This window comes from Topomyia yanbarensis, chromosome 2, assembly GCF_030247195.1.
Source record: "Topomyia yanbarensis strain Yona2022 chromosome 2, ASM3024719v1, whole genome shotgun sequence".
NCBI lineage: Eukaryota > Metazoa > Arthropoda > Insecta > Diptera > Culicidae > Topomyia > Topomyia yanbarensis.
The window spans coordinates 376,513,103-376,534,836 of record NC_080671.1 but is presented as its reverse complement, the minus strand read 5'-3'; the positions used below and the strand labels follow the sequence as shown (position 1 = coordinate 376,534,836).

At 38.1% G+C, this 21,734-nt stretch overlaps 1 protein-coding gene across 1 annotated transcript in view; it reads left to right on the top strand.

Moving 5' to 3' along the window:
• LOC131680778 (uncharacterized) overlaps nt 1–6,144 on the top strand; it is a 33,133-nt gene extending 26,989 nt beyond the window's left edge. The window contains exons 5-8 of the mRNA XM_058961489.1: nt 5,367–5,568; nt 5,639–5,691; nt 5,759–5,794; nt 5,864–6,144. Coding sequence (XP_058817472.1) covers nt 5,367–5,568; nt 5,639–5,691; nt 5,759–5,794; nt 5,864–6,058 — 486 coding nt within the window. The 3' untranslated portion in view covers nt 6,059–6,144. The remainder of the gene's footprint in view (nt 1–5,366; nt 5,569–5,638; nt 5,692–5,758; nt 5,795–5,863) is intronic.
• The last annotated feature ends 15,590 nt before the right edge of the window (nt 6,145–21,734 follow it).

The window sequence follows — 21,734 nt, the reverse complement described above, 5'->3', positions numbered from 1 at the left end:
ACACCAAGAACGTCAGAAAAGCATGGATGGAAGCATAAATAACGTGTTCGAGATGCATGGCAGTAAAATTTAAATTTCAAAGACTTCAAATAAAAAAAGCGAAAATTGTTACAAACTTTATCGCTCGGTTTCAGTTCTATAACAAAAGAAGGGTAGTCATGGGTGAAATATTCAGCCACTGGGGAATTTTGGTGTTCTTGGAAGCGCTTGAGACACCTTAGTTGATTGCAAATTTTTACTACCAGGAGCTGTATGCTTCAGCTTTGCGGTATTAACAAGAATGTAAAAATATAATAGAATAAACAAGAATGTAAAAATATAATAGAAAATCAACAAATTAAAATACAGATTGAAATGCCGTCAGTAGTTATCTACCAAATCAAAGACTCCTCTATAGCCGGTTCTTAAAGGTAGTGGATGACACGCTGAAAACTAAATCTGCAAAAACTTTGTTGAATGAGGCAGATATTTGACGTTAACGTGTTTCAACAAATGTCTAGAACCGAATTGTTAGTAATATTATAGATGCATCTAGATGAGAATTAAAATCTGAAGAAAACAAACCTAGATTTGTTCCAACTTTTTTGTCACGTCAATTTCGAAAGAATCCTTAAAGCGAAATTAGAAATATACGCGAAAAAACCGAGTTGCCCAGTGAGTGGCATTCGGCACGACCTCATTATTCGTCTATATCTTCGAAAAGGATTTGCATTGAGTTCGGAAATTGTGATATATTCTTCGACAGTTTATCTATTAACATAAGCAATACAAACACGATTATTTCAATTTTCTAATGGATTTTATATTGATGATTCTCTGCGCACCTGCCACACCGGTACCTTATTGTTATAATGGGGTCCATTTTCTTGTTTTTATTGCAAAGCATGACGCGCAGTACACACAGCCGAGCAGACAGATGAACCTTATCGAAGAATATGTAATTTGGCAAAGCAGTCCCCCACCAAAGGTCAGTTGATACAAGTTTGAAGAGACATACAATCCCGTCCATTTAAAATCTTCGCCCACTGGGAAGTACTTGAAACAGCCAATCCGTTCATTCCACGCACGACCAACTGGAATCGGTGACCACATCGTCGATCTCAACAATGTGAATGGGCACGTAGACTCGGTAGTCTAGATAGTATATCATCATTCTGAGCTTATTTGGGCGAACGTTCGAGCTAACTGTTACGGCTGAATATTTCTGTGTCAGTTCATTAGAAATTTTAAAATACTTAGGAATTAACTTGAAATAAAAAGCGAATGTTTCCCTTTCAATTACTTCTGGCGATATTTATTAAATTGAAAACATGTGTTTTTTGTCAACTCGTTGCCGACTTCTTTAGTTCACAATAATTTCGATCCGAAAGAAGGTAAGATCTGGTCGGACTGAGTTCAATATGTATGATTTCGAACGGGAACCGGAGCCTTCCAGTTCCAGTTTACCATTTTCAGAAAATTTCAGAAAAAAATCAGAAATTACGGGACATTTCAAAAATAAATGACAATAACAGATCATAAAGGATGGGCGATGTCTGGAATGTAACCGGAGTATCGTGACGTCATTTGAGCTGGTATTTCAAATTGAATACTATGCACCGTTATCTACAATCCACCGGCCAGATCACAACTCCTCAAAATCATCTCCTCAGTATACTAGTCTTGATATACAGTCTTTTGGATATATGCTCTGTCCGTCACCTGCAAACACCTAGCGTCAACTGATTTTACGAATATATCGGTCTAGATTTGTGAAATGATTTTACATTAAATGACCAACAGTCAAATACGAACTAGCTACGGTTGCATCTTTTGGAAATCGAGATTTTCCGTGGCTTTTAGTTTCCAACAATCGAAAATAGACGGGTGGTGAAGGAACAATTATCAAAAAAAATCCACTTGTTATATTATAGAGAAAGGTTTAATTCTCTAATAAGTCGTCGGCTCAGTTACCGATCTGCACGTACACTGTACAGTATCCTGAAAAAAAGAGTCGCAACAAGAAGGATTAGAATGAAAAAGTAGCAATGGGGAAAATATGAACGATTAACACAAAATAAAAAGAGCGGGAGACCAATCTATCTTGAAGTAATACCTAACGATGGACCCGAGGGGTATGAGGATTAGGATAAACAAGAGGTTTAGGTTTAGTCGGTAGGCTTAACTAAAGGGCGAACACGAAATTATTGCGACACCGAAAATGTCGTGCCAATTTTCTTAAAATTTTACCAAAATCAAACCAAAATTTTAGGGTAGTTTTATACATATATTTACTTCAAAAATCAAAAGAAAAGTTAATCGATGGAGCCTTGAGTGTAAAATTGAACGCATTTTCGCTTGATGCCCTCCATCAAAGTCTTTAAAATGTCATCCGGTACCAGTTTCTCAGTTTTTTTTTCATTTTCTTAACATGTCCTTCTTGTCTTTGACTGTCTTCTTGCTCTTCCGAAGTTCCCGCATCATCATTGCCCAGTACTGCTCCACCGGGCGCAGCTCCGGACAGTTTGGGGGATTCATGTCCTTTGGAACAAAATGGACAGAATTGGCCTCATACCACTCCAGGACACTTTTAGAATAGTGGCATGATGCCAAATCTGGCCAAAATAGCGGAGCTTCGTCGTGCTGCTTCAAGAACGGCAAAAGGCGCTTCTCGAGGCACTCAGATTTGCAGATCTCACCATTTACTGTGCCCTTTGTCACGAAAGGCTCACTCCTCAGTCCGCAAGAGCAGATGGCCTGCCAAATGAGATATTTGGAGGCAAACTTCGACATTTTCTTCTTCTTAAATTTGTCGTCCACATAGAACTTACTCTTGCTGGTGAAAAACTACAACCCCGGAATTAGTTTAAAATCGGCTTTTATATACGTTTCGTCGTCCATCGCACAGCAGCCATATTTTATCAGCATCTTCTCGTAGAGCTTCCGTGCCCGAGTTTTAGCCGCCGATTGTTGCCGCTCATCGCGGTTTGGGAAGTATTGTACCTTGTATGTATGTAGTCCAGCTCTCTTCTTGGCGTTCTGGACGTAGCTCTGCGACATGCCGATCTTTTTAGCCAAATCACGGCTTGAGACGTTGGGATTTGCTTTAATCATCCGCTTCACCTTTCCCTCCGTCTTTTTGTTCTCCGGTCCCGGTTTTCTTCCAGCTCCTTTGCCGTGGTCCAACGCCAACCGCTCCTGGAACCGCTTCAACACTCTGGAGACGGTTGAATGGTGAATGTTCAACATTTTTCCCAACTGCCAGTGCGACAGCTCAGAAATTCCAGGTGTTTGGAATGAATTTGTTCTCTCGACTCGCGTTGGTTCACCTCCATTTTCGTTGAATCGAAAATACGACTTCGAGTTTGACAGCATGTAAACAATACAAATCAATGAGAAAGTGTGCAAAATTTGGTTGATTTTTACCCAATGGTAAAAAAGTTATGCTTTGTTGAATGTGTCGCAATAATTTCGTATTCGCCTTTTACTACAACCCACTGCAGTAAGAAGCCGATACTACCACTAGCCAGCAGGTAGCGGTTTTTGTTGAAGAATCCTTCCCGATAACAGACATTGACTCAACGCCTCGGAAATAATCTTCAGAATTTGAAGATTTCTTGTCTTTCTTTTATAAGAAACGTATAAAAATCAAAACACTGCCCTTGCGCACGGGCCTTATAGCACGTCCTTGCTGTTATGGCAGCTGATTAGATTTGGTCAACACGTAACTGGACCATCGTAAAAATTATTGAAGCGCAAAATTCGTTTATTGAAGCACTCCCTTTTGAATACTTCCATATTCATAGTCTAATCCGTCATAAAAAAAGCTGAAGGAACAGATCCCTCGCCAAATAATATTTTTTTTGTAAACTTACCCACGAAAACAAACTTGAATCTTCTAGGAACCTTGCCGTGAGCAGGAGCCTTGTAGTGTTTGAACCCCAGGATTTGCTTGAAATTCCCATAGATTTCATCGCCGATAAAGACACATCCATCGAGTCAGTACCTCATCGTACAGGTTTTTTCCCCAAATCATAATCCAAGATATTGGGATCAGGTTTGATTTTCCGAATGATCCTCAATAGCAGTTGACGAGAATGGCTGGCAGTAGTGAGTCCTTGTACTTGATATCACTCGAGCCGCAGTACTTTCAGGATAATAATCGATTCGACGCAGAATGTTTTTCGAGTAATAGGGTTGCCACCTCTGTGGAGGCTTCCACGCAGAGATTCAAGAGAAGCATGAGTATATGCTGAAATCAGACAGAAAATTGAATCAAATCGATTGCTGACATTTTAAAACATTTTAGAGTTTTTTTATTTGTTAAAAAGTAAAAAAAAGAAAATTTGACTACATAAATCGAAATAAAAAATGAAAAAAAGAAAAAGGAATTGATGAGAATCTATGGGCAGCTGTGAGTAGCCGCTGTAGGTACCGCCACCAACTTACACGTAGTAGTAGACCCGCTACCACTGTAAGAGCAATGGAAATACTACCGTGATCCGCATAACAGTCCCATTTGCTATGGGTTTCCTATGCAGGTGGGACTGTTATGCTTATCACGGTAGAATAGCCTAATAAAAATCTGCTCCGACATTTGAAAGGCATACAGAGAGGAACAGCAGCATTTTCATTGATGGTGTGAAACGAATGTGGCTTATGGTGAGAATGCGGGTCGAAAGACCCCTTACACCGCATTGAGCCGTATCGAATAAAGGAATAATAAAAAATAGTGATTTAATTCAAGGATGATGTTTGATTCACTATTCGCCAATGGTTTTGAATTTTTTTTCAAAAGTTCAGTTTTCAAAGTCGTAAGTGTATTTATTTTCTAAATTGTCTATAAGAAATCTTTTGTCAGAAAAGCGCTTCTGTATTGTATATTATTTATTAAAGTTTTAAAGTTTATGTATATAACACACACGATTTTAATAATGGCATATACATTTAGGAAATTTTATCTAATCAACAGTTCTTTTTGAACGAGAGTTCAGCAGTCACCCAGTAGCACCGATAAAATGTTTTGCTGAATCCAAGAATAATGACTTTTAGTTTTCCATCAACTATGATTAGATTTTAATTATTACTCATCGAACGTTTCGTTATTCTCTTGGGATTACAGTTCCATTTGGAACTTGACCATCGCGGCTGAAAATTTTGTATATACATCATTTCAAAAATTAATTGTGAAGACACAGCCGGCATAGATTTGAGTCTGCACTGCCGTGAAAAAAAAGTGCCGAAAAGCTTCTCAATCGAACTCCATACCCTTCAATGTCAAGCAAGCACAACGAGACACTTCATTCTCATTTTCACTGAATTTTCCAACCAACCAATAAATTGTGACTTCGTTATCTCCCAAACGTTATAAATACAACCGTTTCTAGTTTCTCGAGATTCAGTTTGCTTCACCCAGATCAGAGTCGGAAAGACGTTTCAGCATGAGACATATACTATTGTTAATTGCATTGTGCATGTGCATAGCTGGATATATCAGCGGCGTTTCGGGCGCTATGACACAAGAAGAGATGAACCAGATCGCAACAATCATGCGGAACACCTGTCAGCCGAAGTACGGTATTACCGACGGTAAGATACGTACTTGGAAGTTAATTCAAGCGAGAGTTTGACCTTGAATACAATATCGTTCTATTTATAGATATTGCGTCCAGTCCGTCTAGGGGGGAATTTCCAGACACACGTGAGTTCAAGGTAGCTTGCTTACATATATGAAATAAATCTATTACGGATGAATAAAAAACGCAATTCACCATTACAGTGCTACGTGTCATGCTTGATGGATCTCACGCAAACGGTAAGCAAGCATTTTGGTATGGACTTGACATTATTCCGAATGGTACAAGTTAGCTTTTTTCTGTTGTAGTCTAAACGAGGAAAACTTAATTATGAAGCTGCAGTCAAACAGATTGAGCTGCTGCCTGATGAGTACAAGGAGCCGTTTCGCCAGGGATTGGATACTTGCCGCCAAGCAGCGGATGAGATAGAAGACCATTGTGAGGTGGCTTACGCGTTGCTAAAATGCTTTTTCAGCGCGAGTCCTAAGTTTTATTTTCCATAATCAACGCGCCCTTGTAAGACGATTACTCGGCAAAAGGATTGGAATTAAGTACAATAAACTACTGGATCTTTACTGAGTTTTTCCAATCAATGAAGATTTCTTTTTTGAAGACAATCTTCACAATAGCCCAGTAACATTCGAAGGATGGCCCGAATCTGAGGGCAATTTTGTGGACATATTTCCTTCTCAACGACAATGATAATCGCTTCCGTAAACCAATTGAGCCAATTGAAAATTATGCTTCTCATTCTCTGTCTATTGCTTGCCATACCAGTTCTTTTCGACCAAATTTATCCATTTGAATCCTGTTCACATCGCTTATATTCCCCTCTGCGACAGCAGTATAATGTTTTGGATCTAGAAGGGTCTTTGACTTCTCTTTCACATAGGTTTCGTTTTCCACCAAAATGCATGCATCCGGTCGCTGCAAAACTCACCAATGCAACTTTTGGGCCCTTGTTGCAACACGTTGCTTTTCTTCTGCACTTAGTTTATATAGCTTTTTATAGGTCTTCAGTTTGTTCCGTTGGATCATGGCGACGCTCATTTCCGCTGCATTGGCCAAATTACCCATTAATATAAATTTATTCTCCCTAACTAGAGATATTGCTATTTGGTTCAGTTCCAGGTTGGAAGATCCGGCTTTTTGTCTTTCCCTGGCAACCCATGTAAAAAAATAGTACTTCCCAAACTTCAGGTTTACTGTTCTTCGCGACACCGTTCATTTACTTGCTGTTCTAATGCTTCAATATGAACTAAAAAATAGACAATAGCTGTGTTTGGACCAATTTAACATCTATCCAGTGTAGAAGTCAATTCTATATATCCTTTCGAATGCTAGTCATTTTGAGGTGATCTGTGTGAATAAATTATTTTACCCAGTTGCATAGACAGATGACCAGTGAAAAATGGAGAAGGGAGGGGACGCGTGTGTTCTTTTTCATAGAGAAACATTTTTTCAAATATTTTATTTGGCCCTACAGCATTTCGATGTGCCTCAAATTGCCGAAAATTGCAATATATAAATACAAATCTCTTGGAATTTGTGGACCGGACAAAATCGGATGGGATTGAATATTATTGGGATAGCAGACACCTTGTTTTGTAATACTAAACGCAATGCTTAGTAACCGCATACTTTGCTCGTCACTGCGACAGGCTGAGATACGGAAGTTGAGTATTTGCGGTTGTCCTCAGGGCGGCGTTCTGTCACCTTTGTTATGGAACTTGGTAGCTGACGGCTTGTTGAAGAAACTCAATGAGCTTGGATTTCCAACCTGCGGGTTTGCTGCCGATTACCAAATACTAATTACTGGATTTTGCATCGGAACAATCTTTGACTAAATGCAACAGGCATTAAGAGCTGTCGAACAGTGGTGTCGACAAGTTAAACTATCAGTTAACCCAAGCAAAACTTCAATGGTTCTTTTCACGAAGAAGCGAATAACAACTGGGGTTCATCCCTTGTAGTTCTTTGATTCTGAGCTACTGTGTGCAGATCAAGTCAAATACGTTGGAGTCATATTGGATTCCAAACTGAATTGGTCTGCTCACATTGAGTTCAGAGTCAAGAAAGCGTGCATGGCCTTCGGGCAGTGCAGACGAACTTCCCGAGCAAATGTTCATGGTTCAAGGCCCCATGTACGACCATAAAAGGACCATAGTGTGGTCCACAAAAAACATTGAACCCCATGATGCACCATGAATACACCATAATATGGTCCCTTCAGAAAATCATACATGTGCTATACCATAAATCACCCAAAGCATGGTCTCATTAAGGATGTAGAATAAGAATTTGGTTTGTATCTGCTGTGACCATCTCATAATATGAAATATCCTATTGGCTATATTATTTTAAACCCACCTCTGTACTCTTAGTGTAGTCTTGTTTTTTATATAATTTATTCAGAAAAATATCTAAATATAATAAGTATATCACAATTATACTGCGCAGCTTGTGGAGAAAAGAATACTTCACTATTGTTCTAATCATGATCTATAGAATTCTCTATATACATGGAAAACTATACGTTGATCAGCGAGGAAGTATAAGCGTAAATATGATATATTTCTTCCAAACAAGTAATACTAGATTGCCAAGAAAACAATTTATTTAAGCACACAGAAACGAACAGACATGTTTACTTAAAATATTGCTATCGAATTATTGTTAATTTATTAAAAACTTGTTATGAGCTTGGTTTATCGTGCTAAACATATACATACTTCAAACCTAGTCCGCATGCAAATACGTTTTTGGAAATGCAATGTAAAACGATGTAAACATCAGCATCTTTAATTGTAACTAGTAAACATTTTTTAGGATTTTTAACCTCGCGCAAACCTGTTTCCCAGTGGCAGTATATTTGAATACATTTTCAGTTACGCATTCTGTATTAAGTTCTTTGCCAATTATGCATATTTTACTTTGTTCGTTAACAAGAATTTTCACGATGACATAAAAATGTTCAATGAAAATAGCAGAGTCATGATATCTCAAATGCTTACAATATTCTTGCGTACAATAGTTATCGCCTTCATGTGAGAATTTGGCATGCTCATCTTCCAAAACTACAACATTTTGGTTGAACGTCATGTTCCTGAATCAAATGAATTGTATCTTCTGAATACTTTTTCTATTTAATATTTTATCATAAAAACTCTCAGCTTTGGGATATGTTGTTAACTTATACAAATGTAGTAATTTAGATAACGTGCATCGTGTAACTATTTGATGAGCTGGGTCGGTTGCCCATGCACGTAACTCAGAAGAACTCCATTCATGTTCTCGTACGGATATCCTTGAATTTAGGTATCACAGATTCATACCTAAATTCAAGGTCAGCTGGCTTGAAATTCTGCGAACACACATGGTATGTACCGGAGGGATCTCGGGTGTTACAGAACTGAAACCATTTCTTCCAAGGTGGCGCGTTTCCTCATGTGGTGTTGCATATAGTCCTATTTATAATCCATTTTTCCTGATCGCGTACGAACATACAGTCGGGTCTCCTACTACGCGGATTCCTACAACGCGGCTTCCTACTGCGCGGATTCCTACTGCGCGGTACCCGCGTTGTAGGATACCCGTATCTTATGGGATTTCGACTAATTGGGGCTGTGGCCGATTATTTCGTCCGTGTCAACATGTAGCGCCATACTTTCTTCGGCAAAGTTGTTGTACTCACTTGGGCCTACAACTTAGAGTAATTGGGTATCCAATTAGTTGAGAACTATGCCGCCAGGGGTGCTATGAAGAAAGAGTAAATAAATCGAAATTCTCGTCGTAAACTATACTATCATCAAATGGATTCAATGTCAAATATATCAAGACCCTGATTATTTTGAAAGGTAGTGTCTTCGGGAAATTTATAAAAAAGTCCAGAGCTTCTGGATGGTAGAAAGTATAACTCGCAATTACCCCACCAGGCGGCGGTAGTGCTAATGCAAATATTCAACACATGTTAAAATAATTCTATATCTCAACATCGTGATTAGATAGAGTAGTACTGTCTTCAGCAAAGTTGCTCGAGAGGTCGAGGACTACCCAACGGTAACAGATTAGTTTGGAATACTCTCACTATGCGGCGCTAGTGAGCGTAGAAGCTTTCAACATTTGGTAGATTATAATATATCTCAAAACTCTAATAACTTGGAAAAATGGTGTTTTCGGCAAAGTTCTCGAGGAGGTCAAAAGGTACTAGAATATGGATAGATTGAACTGGAATGGACCCACCAGGCGGCGCTAGTGAGCATTTTCTTTCAAAGCATGTATCTCGAGATCATGATCATTTGGAAGGGTGGTGTCTTTGGCAATATTTATAGGCAGGTCGACCTCTGTCGTACGGCGAACAAATTAGTTCAGAACTCGCCCACTAGATGGCGCTAATGAGAATAAAACTTTCTTAACATTATAGATATATTTCTAAAGTCTGATAATTTAGGAAAACGCTGTTTTTGGTAAAGTTCTCCAGGGGGACAAGTGCTGTTTGACAATGTATAGAAAAATTTCGATTTTACCCACTAGGTGACGCTTGTGAGCACGAATTTTTCCTTTAAATTTCTGCATCTCAATATAAAGGCAGTTTAGAAGGGTGGTGTCTTCAGCAAAGTTTCTCGAGATGTCGAGGACTACCCGACGGTAACAGATTAGTTTAGAATACTCTCACTATATGGCGCTAGTGAGCGTAGATGCTTTTAGCATGTGGTAGATTGTGATATATCTCAAAAGTCTAATAACTTAGAAAGATGGTGTTTTCGGCAAAGTTCTTTAGGAGATCAAAGGCTACTCGATTATGGATAGGTTAAGGTTGAATGGACCCGCCAGTTGGCGCTAGTGAGCATTTTCTTTCATACTCTGTATCTCGAGATCATGATTATTTGGAACGGTGGTGTCCTTTGGCAATATTCATAGACAGGTCGAGCTCTGTCTTAAGGCGAATAAATTAGTTCTAAACTTGGCCACTAGGCGTCGCTAATAAGAATGCAATTTCTCAACATTATAGATATATTTCTAAAGTCCGATAATTTAGGAAAACGCTGTTTTTGATAAAGTTCTCCAGGGGGACAAGTGCTATATTTTGGATTAACCCGGTAGGTGACACTAGTGAGCACGAATTTTTTCTTTCAATTTTTGCATCTCAACATAAAGGCAGTTTAGAAGGGTGGTATCTTCCACAAAGTTGGTCGAGAACTACCCAACGATTAATTTAGAATACTCTCACTACGCGGCACTAGTGAGCGCAGAAACTTTTAAGACCTGATAAATTATGGTACATCTCAAGAGTGTCACTTAGAAAGATGGTGTTTTCGGCAAAGTTCTTGAGGAAATCAAGGGATGCTCGATTATAGACCGACTGAATTGGAATGGACCCGCCAAGCGGCGCTAGTGAGCAAGCTTTTCATATTTTATTTCTCGGGATAAGGATAATTTGAATGAGTGGTATCTTTGGCAACATTCATCGACAGGTTGAGTTTTATCTTACTGTTCAAAACTTCTCATTGCTAGGGAGAATATAACTTCTAGTACGTAGTAGCTTAAGTCAAAAGTTTGATAATTCATGAAAATGGTATTATCAGATTAACGTGGATTTCAGTTACTATGTGGCATTAGAGAGAAAAAAATGTTTACGAATTTTAGCACCTCAAAATCATGACAGTTTAAAAGAAGGCTTTCTTCAGTGAAATTCATCGGTAGTTCTAGAGCTGTCTGAAGATGGCAGATTGGTTTTGAATACTCTCATAATGCGCCAGAGAATGGGTTGATGAATTTATCTTCTTATCCGTTTTGAGGCTACTTCAGAAATTTAAATCAAATTAACAAAAATCAGAGCAGTAAATAATCTATTCATAATCGAGTAGCCCTTATTCTTCCTCAAAAACTTTTCCGAAAACACCATCTTTCTAATTTATTAGACTTCTGAGATAATTCATAATCAATCATATGCTGAAAGCTTCAACGCTCACTAACACCGCATAGTGAGAGTATATCAATCTAATCGGTTACCATTGGGTAGTTCTTGACCTGTCAAATAATTTTGTTGAAGACACCACCTTTCTAAACTGCCTTAATATTGAAATGATGAAATTGAAAAAATGCGTGCTTACTAGTGTCACCCAGAACACGTGCTTACTCGCGTAACCTAGTATTTACCAGACTTTTAAAAAAGATCTACAATATTCTGAAAGTTTAATCCTCCTTAGCGCCGCCTAATTAGTGAGTTCTAAACTAATCTGTTCACCGTAAGGCAGAACTCGACCTGCCTATGAATATTACCAAAGACATCACCATTGCCAATTATTATGATCTCGAGATACAGAATATAATATATACTTGCTCACCATCGTAACCTTGCGGGTCCATCCCAATTTAATCTATCCATGATCGAGTAGTCCTAGAACTCTTCAAGAACTTTGCCGAAAGCGCAATCATTAGACATTTGAGATATATCACAATCTACCACATGCTAAAAGCATCTACTAGCGCCACATAGTGAGAGTATTCAAAACTAATCTGTTACCGTCGGGAAGTCCTCGACCTCTCGAGAAACTTTGTTGAAGACACCGCCCTTCTAAACTGCCTTTATATTGAGATGCAGAAATTTAAAGAAAAAATTCATGCTCACTAGCGTCACCTAGTGGATAAAATCGAAATTTTTCTATACATTGTCAAACAGCACTTGTCCCCCTGGAGAACTTTACCAAAAACAGCGTTTTCCTAAATTATCAGACTTTAGAAATATATCTATAATATTAAGAAAGTTTCATTCTCATTAGCGCCATCTAGTGGGCGAGTTCTGAACTAATTTGTTCGCCGTAGGACAGGGCTCGACCTGCCTATAAATATTGCCAAAGACACCACCCTTCCAAATGATCATGATCTCGAGATACATGCTTTGAAAGAAAATGCTCACTAGCGCCGCCTGGTGGGTCCATTCCAGTTCAATCTATCCATATTCTAGTACCTTTTGACCTCCTCGAGAACTTTGCCGAAAACACCATTTTTCCAAGTTATTAGAGTTTTGAGATATATTATAATCTACCAAATGTTGAAAGCTTCTACGCTCACTAGCGCCGCATAGTGAGAGTATTCCAAACTAATCTGTTACCGTTGGGTAGTCCTCGACCTCTCGAGCAACTTTGCTGAAGACATTACTACTCTATCTAATCACGATGTTGAGATATAGAATTATTTTAACATGTGTTGAATATTTGCATTATCACTAGCGCCGCCTGGTGGGGTAATTGCGAGTTATACTTTCTACCATCCAGAAGCTCTGGACTTTTTTTATAAATTTCCCGAAGACACTACCTTTCAAAATAATAAGGGTCTTGATATATTTGACATTGAATCCATTTGATGATAGTCGAGTTTACGACGAGAATTTCGATTTATTTACTCTTTCTTCATAGCACCCCTGGTGGCATAGTTCTCAACTAATTGGATACCCAATTACTCTAAGTTGTAGGCCCAAGTGAGTACAACAACTTTGCCGAAGAAAGTATGGCGCTACATGTTGACACGGACGAAATAATCGGCCACAGCCCCAATTAGTCGAAATCCCATAAGCTATGGGTATCCTACAACGCGGATTCCTTTTTCACGCCCCCAGTTAATCGCGTAGTAGGAGACCCGACTGTATTGTATACGATTGTACCGAACACGACGGGATTTTGCTAATTGTCTTTTAAGCACACTTGTTTCTTCCAATAGTTAACAATCAGTAGGCGAAAAATTAATCACAACACAGTGTGACGTCATCACCTTCCACTTCTGCTATCGGTAATGTAAACAAACGGAAAAATCACATACACTATTGAACATTCCTTATGTGTATTAGTGATATGTACAATCATCTGCTAGAGCTTTTGATTTTAGACATGGCATGAGCCGTAGAAAAGTCTATGGATTAGTTTAAGCGTTGAAAGTACCAGGTTGAATATAGTCTGTGGAAGAGACGCTTACTTATGTGGTATCGAATTTTCTAAAATGGCGCGGGTCACCAAAAAAGGGTCGAGATTGCAGGTGAACAATATTAGAATTGTCCTCGAGCGGCTAAAGACCGAACAATTACAGGTAAATAAAAAGTAGACTGTTTTCCAAACCATTAAAATGTTATTGTTCCATCCATTGCGGAAAAAATGTTCCAAATAAGGTTAGTATTCGATCTACCATGTGTGATTTATGTACCCTGTATTCGAAAAGCAGTCATTTTTAGAATTAAAAGCAGAATTTTCACTGCATTTGACTAAATATTGAAATTCAAAGCCTATTCTAAACATTTTATAGTGTTGCTGATTGCTGAAAGATGGCCATCTTTCGAATTTAAGGTTATGCTTCATCCCGATTCTTTTGATTAATTTTGTTGCATTCAACAGCTTCCAATGGAGAGTACAAGCAAAACGAGGTCAGCCTCTGACTCTTTCTCGGATGATGAATTGGTCGAGGTAAGAAACACTACAGAAATCAAATTTACTGCTGTAGCAAATATTTCTTCATGCCCTTTGCCAAGCAATACCAGTATTTCGCTACCTTTTTACCATGTGAACTGAAAGTTAACTTTTCCAAAACGAGCGGCAAGCAAATTTTATTGATAACTTAATTTATTGTATAATATGAAGATGGAGTAGTTGAAAATAGTTTATATTAATGAAGTGTGCTTAGTTCGGGTGTTCGTATTGATGAAGTATTAACAATAGCTCGATTGTCCAAGTTTTCTCGAATAAAGCAGATTCTATATGAGTCAAGATTATTGCCAATAAAAATATTGACAAGATCGCTTCAATATAATACATTGATTATTGTGCTCATGAAGAGTTCACTCAATGCAAGGTCATGCCGGACAACAGAATTCTTGAGCGTTTTTTCAAAACGTCATATCTGCAATGAGTTACTCTCTTTGTTTACTTTCTCTTTCGATTTTTACGGCGTTACTATAACACTTTTCACTTATTTTACAGTACAGATCGAAAGACGGTGGTTTTAACTAGCATATTATGCAAAGAGCTGAGGGATAAATGTTAAAATGACCGAACTATTAACAGAAGAGAAAGTAAACAAAGAGAGTAACTCATTGCAGATATGACGTTTTGAAAAAACGCTCAAGAATTGTCAGTACTGTTTCAATCATGGATGCCAGGTGTGCAGATTAATCTGTGTTTCACAGATTTTCAATATGCTGCGCAGATTTCCAGTGTTTTCTATTATAATGCACAGACTAGCACCGATTTCTCAATTTTTGTCTCGTACAAGAACCAAAAAAAGGTCGCCACTTCCTGTTTGGGAGACAAACTTGTACGTTTTCCTCAACCCGGTGACAACTTGACAGATAGTGCTTGTTTCATATATGTACCACCGTTTTGATGGTGGCGCTAGTATGCCTTCTCTGTACGAGTACCATGAACAACGAAACGAAAAAGTTTCAAGAGAAAAGCGTGTTTCGTTACGTGTGTTATGAACGCCGTCAATGCGGCTAGAACAACATTTTGAAAAAGCGTATTCCAAAATGTGGATAAAGAAAACTATTATTAGAGAATAAATTTATCTCTAATTGGAAACCGTCAGCAATGTTACATAAATCTTATTATAAATTTGGCTGGAATTCGTTGTTTTTTTGCAAGCGGCTCACCTCCTTCCTAACAATGTTTTAGTTTTCTTGTTGTGTGAAGTTTGTAGTTGGTAAATCATTGGTGCTTTTTTCTCGAGAAATATAAATGAAAAACATTTTGGCCAATGAAAGCACATCACCAAGCTTAACAATTCGCGAACCTACGACACCTTGTTTCAAATTCATTAAGAACGTCAAGAATTCTAGTATTTTGATCGGGAAAATAAACAATATATGTAGGATTTTCTAACTATTTAGCAAAATTAGTTTTAAATAGAATTTGTGTACATTTATCAGAATTCTGGTAGCAAACCGGTAGTGCTCGGTTTCAGCAAGAATGCTGCCAGGAATGTACAATTTTCTTCCACTCCTGCCAGAGTTTTGTTCGACTTTTGCAATTATTCTGTCCGGTAGAGATTGCGATGGTTTTGGTACGGATCCCTTATTCTGGCAATTTACTCCAGTCTGAAAGAAACTTAACGGAACGGCATCTACTGGAGGATTTCATGCCTGGGGAAATGTTGATTCGATCCGGAAGATTTTCGGGAATTCCAATATAAGTGGAAGTGGCTTGATTTTGAATGTCATTTTCTTGTATTTCCGAAAATCGAAGTTATTTTATTTTGAATTTTTTAAATTCACAATGGAATCTGTGTTTCTGTATAAGTATAACGGAATAAGAACACCTTCTAATTTGAACAGCAAAATAAATTTGATGATAGAAATGCTTAAATTGTTTATTTTTTATAGATATGGAAAATAATATATGGGTTGCGTCTTTTTCAAATTTTTCTCCATTCGAGCCGCCATGACATCACCAAATCACCACAAAATTTGCTTATGAGTTCAATATATGGGAGCTGTCAAGTTGTCCCAGGGCTGGTTTTCCTTAACACAGATTTGCAAAGATTTTTACATAGGCTGCGCGTTGATTGCATAAAATATTACCTGGCATCCCTGGTTTCAATACGTCAGATTTAGCTAAACACATCATCAATCTATTTTTTTCCTTTACATTGTTAATTTAGTGATCTATTCATAATCGAGGCAGTGGAAATCTTAGTGCTCACGTAAGTTTTTCATAAAAGATGCTTACTTACAAAGTTAACTTCGCGGAATGTTCTAAGTAGTAGGCATTTCACAAGTTGATTGTTTGACAAATCAGCGGTGGGTTTTATCATCAAATGTGTTTTGCTTTGTTCCGTAACGTAATAATAACGGTAAGTGACAACACGTTTGTATATTATGTGGATTTGGTGGTAAAAGTTTATTATCATCATCGCTTGTAATGATTTTTTTTTTGTTGAAATGAGATTTTTTTATTAGGCGGACCCCACACGAGAATATTGTCACACTAATATATACGTATATATTGACAAGACTGCTTCAATGCGTCAATTATATTTGTGTTCAACAGATTGAATATTTTCAAGACGCCTTTACACTTTTAGTATATTGATCAATAATGGTTTAATGTTAATATTTCTGCTCGTTTCGATTGATTAGCACCGTGGTAGTGATGTATACTTTCTAGTTTAAACTCGTAAAACAAATGTTTCTTCTCGAAATGACAACCAGTGTACTGGATCACGATGGTTCATAATCATTGGAAATTGAAAAGTTATCGAATTAACGAAACAATTTAAAATTTTTAGTTCTGTAAATAAATTATATGCCATCCGCAAATGTGCGCATTTGATACTATGTGAAAGGACCCATATGCCAAATGGAAGCATATGAAACTCACTGTTCTGATATACGAAAACTATGCCTAAACATGTGTTCTCAACAAAAGGATTTGATTAGTGATCATATCACTAATTTATATTTTATAGATCGCCAATGAAAAAGAAATGGTCGAAAATGAAAAAACTGTATAATAGCAAAACTGAAGAAAAAACCCGTTTTAATCCACCGTTTATCCAAACTACGATTCCATGGCTGGGTATGTTTAATATAATGGTGGAAATGTCTGTTACATATTCAGTGCGATTTACACATACGTACAATGAATCGACAGCTTCAAACTTGAGTTGCTATGTGTCGATGCTGAAACATTTAAAATCAGCGGCGGATCCAGGAGGAGGGCTCGGGAGTTTGGACCCCACCAAAATTTTTCAACTTGTTAAGAAATTTTAAATTAGTTTCTTAACTCAAAATTTTGGTTTTTCAGACCCACTAGGAAAATTTATTCTGGAGGAACTAGAAAATTTTATTCGGGTAGGGAGGTACATGATGAGGGAAGGGCGGTTTAGGAAAAGGTGGTGTGTGATGTGGGGGAGAGAGGGTACCCCACATCGTATTCCCCCGGGATTAAGCTGACGGAATTAAGTTGACGATGTTCAGAGTGATTGCATAACCTTTCTATAGGAGAAAGGCAAAAATGTGAATTTGCTGTGTGTCCGCACTCTCCAACCCGTAACTCCGGAACCGGAAGTCGGAATTAATTGAAATTCAATAGCAACCTATGGGAACGTTGTACCTTTCATTTGAGAGTGTGGAAAAATCGGTTGAGACATTTCTGAGTAACCGATGTGCTTATTTTTGGTCACATACATACATACATACATACACACACGTACGCACACACGCACAGACATTTGCCGAATTCGACGAACTGAGTCGAATGGTATATGACAGACGGCCCTCTGGGCCGGGATTACTTTGACGATGTTCAAAGTGATTGCATAACCTTTCTATAGGAGAAAGGCAAAAATAAAAATACGGGGGGAAGAAAACCGTAATTTACTACGGCGGAACATGGCGCTGCAAGACCAGCGTCGTTCATTTTCTCTCCAGAATACAGTAGCTTTCAAAACTTTTCGTAAATACCCAGCTGGGGACAAAGTGATGGAAATGTACCAATCAGCGTTGCAAAAGGATACCACATTCGCTAGGCTTTTACTGGAAGCTCTCTACCCGGAAGGTCTAAGGCATTTGAGTGTTAGTGGGCTACCGTCAAGAAACCCAGGCGGAACAAAGAAACAATAAAACGAAGCACCGCCTCTTGTCCCAAATCAGCAATTACGCGCTAGCGATAAAAAATGGATTTATGGTAAATTTTCATATCTCGATCTATTCTGCATTTACTTGTTATTTTATTTTCAGAAATGTTTTATGAACCGTTTTTGATCCTTAGAGAGTTCGTAGCGAGAGCCAACAGCAATCCATTCAGAATCAATGATATACTGAGAGCAGTATTCAAAAATGAGAGGAGGTGCAAAATTCCGCACTAAAGTATATCTAGGAAACTTATTGGATAGGTTCTATGTGCACATGAGAGCCTCTCTTTGCTTACTTTCCCTTCCACTAATAACTCGGTCGAATTTATTTTTGCTACTTAACTTTTTGCATACTATGCTAGTCGAGTCTTCCGGTGCATTCGAGAATTACTGATAGAAAGATTCTCATTTGAAAAAAGGACCATTTCAATAAGTATGCTAGATTTAATATACTTTCCATTTTAACTCCCATTAACAACTAAATGAACGTCAATTGATCCTTTGGATCTTCGAAGATATATGTTGCAACCAATGAACTTTAACATTTGAAATGCATCATTATTCAAAAACCGATCACTGATTATAACTGTTCGAACTTTTATTTAGATTTTATAACTTGCATTTATTAATAAGTGAAAGATATGCCCTAATGCGAGTTCATTAGAATTATATTAATTGTCAAAGCCGTATACACGAGAGAAAGTTGTGTTGAAAATCTATGAAAGAAACTATGGGCGATATTATTAAGATAAACGAAAGCTTTTTGCCTTTCTCATATAAAGAAAGGCTATGCAATCACTGTAAAAATCGACTTTTTAACCGAGGCCCGGAGGGCCGAGTGTCATACACCATTCGATTCAGTTCGTCGAGATCGGCAAATGTCTGTGTGTGTATGTATGTGTGTGTGTGTGTGTATGTGTGTGTGTCATTTAAACTCACACAATTTTCTCAGAGATGGCTGAACCGATTTTCGCAAACTTAGTTTCATCTGAAAGGTATAACGCTCCCATAAGCTGCTATTGAATTTTTAGTTGATCCGACTTCCGGTTCCGGAGTTACGGGTTGAAGAGTGCGGTCACACAGCAAGTTCCCATATAAACTGGTACCACCATGATGATTAAATGGTGTAAAACATATTAAAATTGATGTAACATTACTCTAGTTTGCGGGTCTGGAGCACTAATGATCAATCAAAGCAGCTTTGACCACATTGGCCACCTATGACGGTTCATGACGCCCCCGGGGAACCCGCCAAGTTCCTAAGCTAATATCACACCCATTCCACAACGAATTCTCTACCGATTTTTATAAACTTAATTTCAAATGAAAGATACAGTAATGCCATTGACTGCTGCTGAATTTCATTCGGTTCTGACTCTTGCTTCCGGAGTTACAGGGGTGTTAGTAAGGATACACTGGAATTTCCCATATAAATCGGTGCAATCGTAATACCTCAGAGGCTAAAAACTATTAATATGGTCACCAAATTACTTCTAATCGCAGATCTAGATCACTGATTGCCAATCAAACATTCTTTGAATATATTGTCCACTATCGACGATTCCGGAAGTCTGGAATTCCGGGTATATTCCACAATTAAAGTCACATCGGTTCATCGGTGATGACTGAACCGATTTTCTCAAACCAAGTCTCAAATGGAAGGCAAAATATGCAGTTGAGTATTGCGTCGCCGCAACTCCCCCCCACCTTGCCCTTACACCTCCCTCCTTCATCACTCCCCTCCTCTTGGACCACCCTCACGCCCGCATTTCCTTCATCCACCCCGTATACCAAAATAAGATGAAGGATTTCTGACGCATCCTCCACTCCCACTCTACTAACCCCCCATTCCCTACACGTTCAAACCCATTCCACCAACCTTTCCAAATTATAATCACATGAAGATAACATTGAACTCATGCTTATTAAGCTAATTAAATATTATTCTTTTGCCTTTCTTATATAGAAAGGTTATGCAATTGCTCCAAAAACCGACTTTCTAACCGAGGCTCGGAGGGCCGAGTCTCATATAACATTCGACTCAGTTCGCCGAGATCGCAAAATATGTGTGTATGTATGTGTGTATGTATGCATGTATGTATGTATGTATGTGTGTGTATGTGCGGATTTGTTAACAAAATGTACACATCGGTTTCTCGGAGATGGCTGAACCGATTTTTACAAACTAAGATTCAAATGAAAGGTATAATATTCCCATAGGTTGCTATTGAATTTCATTTTCAACCGACATCTTGTTCCGGATTACGAGTTGAAGAGTATGGTTACAAAACAAAATTTGTTGATTTGTCCACATCGGTCTCTCGGAATTTTCTGAACCGATTTTGACAAACTTAATTTTAAATGAAAGGTCCATCAGCTGCTGTTAAATTTTGTGTGGATCCGAGTTCTGGTTCCTGAATTACAGGGTCATACGTACGATCACGCAGCAAATCCCGATTCTAACGAATTCTGCGATGAATGTAAAAAGGTGATTTTTTTCCAAAATGTAAACACAACTGTTGAATTTGTAGATCTAGGTCACCAACTGTCATTCAAAGTCTCTTTGGCCACACTGGCCACCATCGACGGATCCGGAAGCATCCAAATTCAGAATAACGGTTATATTGGTTTCTCGTAAATGGCTAGACCGATTTGATCAACTTAGTCTCAAATGAAAGGTGTTGCGTCCCCGGAAACTGATATTAAATTCCATCTCCATCCGACTTCCGGCTCCGGAGTTACGGGTTGTGGAGTGCGATCACATAGAAAACTCCGATTCAAACCGATACCGCGATGAATGCAAAAAGGTACCAAGTGTAATAAGAATGAAAGACATTTCCATAATGTTATATTGTACGAACCAGCTATTAAATCATAGTTTGGAGAAATGAGAAAGGCACAATTGCACCTCTAGGTGGATTAAAACAGGTTTTTTTAAATTCATTTCGTTTATTTGATAGGCACAAATGCGTTAGCTTGGCGGTGCCAAATTCTTTTGTTTTTACATTTTGGATATCTTAAAACTAGGAGGTTACAATGTTGAAATATTTTTTTTTACAAAAGAAAAGAAAGTTTACAGCTATCTTAAGACTAGAAATAAGATTCAATATACAAGAGAGGACCAAAAGATTTTTTTATGAAAAATTTTAAAACAAGGGATTCAGTTTGATATACAAGAGGGGGAGTAATAGTATTTTACGAAATATTTTATAGTTATCTTAAAACTAACAGTATAGTTTAGTACACAAAAGGGGGAACAAATATTTTTGAGAAATTTCACAGATATCTTAAAACTAGGGATACAATTCTATTTACAAGATGGAGGATAAGAGTATCAATAAAGAGTAAAAATTATAGCTATCTTAAAACTAGGAATGCACAATACTAATTTGATATTTTTAACGAAAACTTATGCTTGGTCAAGATATTCAGAGGGTGGCTAATTTCCACATCAGTGTAGCAGCAGTTGTATCAAGGACAGGGGAGAGAAGGCGTATGGTGACAGGGAAAGAAGAGCAATACTTGCAACTTTCGCTCAAACGGGGGGGGGGAAGGGGAGGGGAT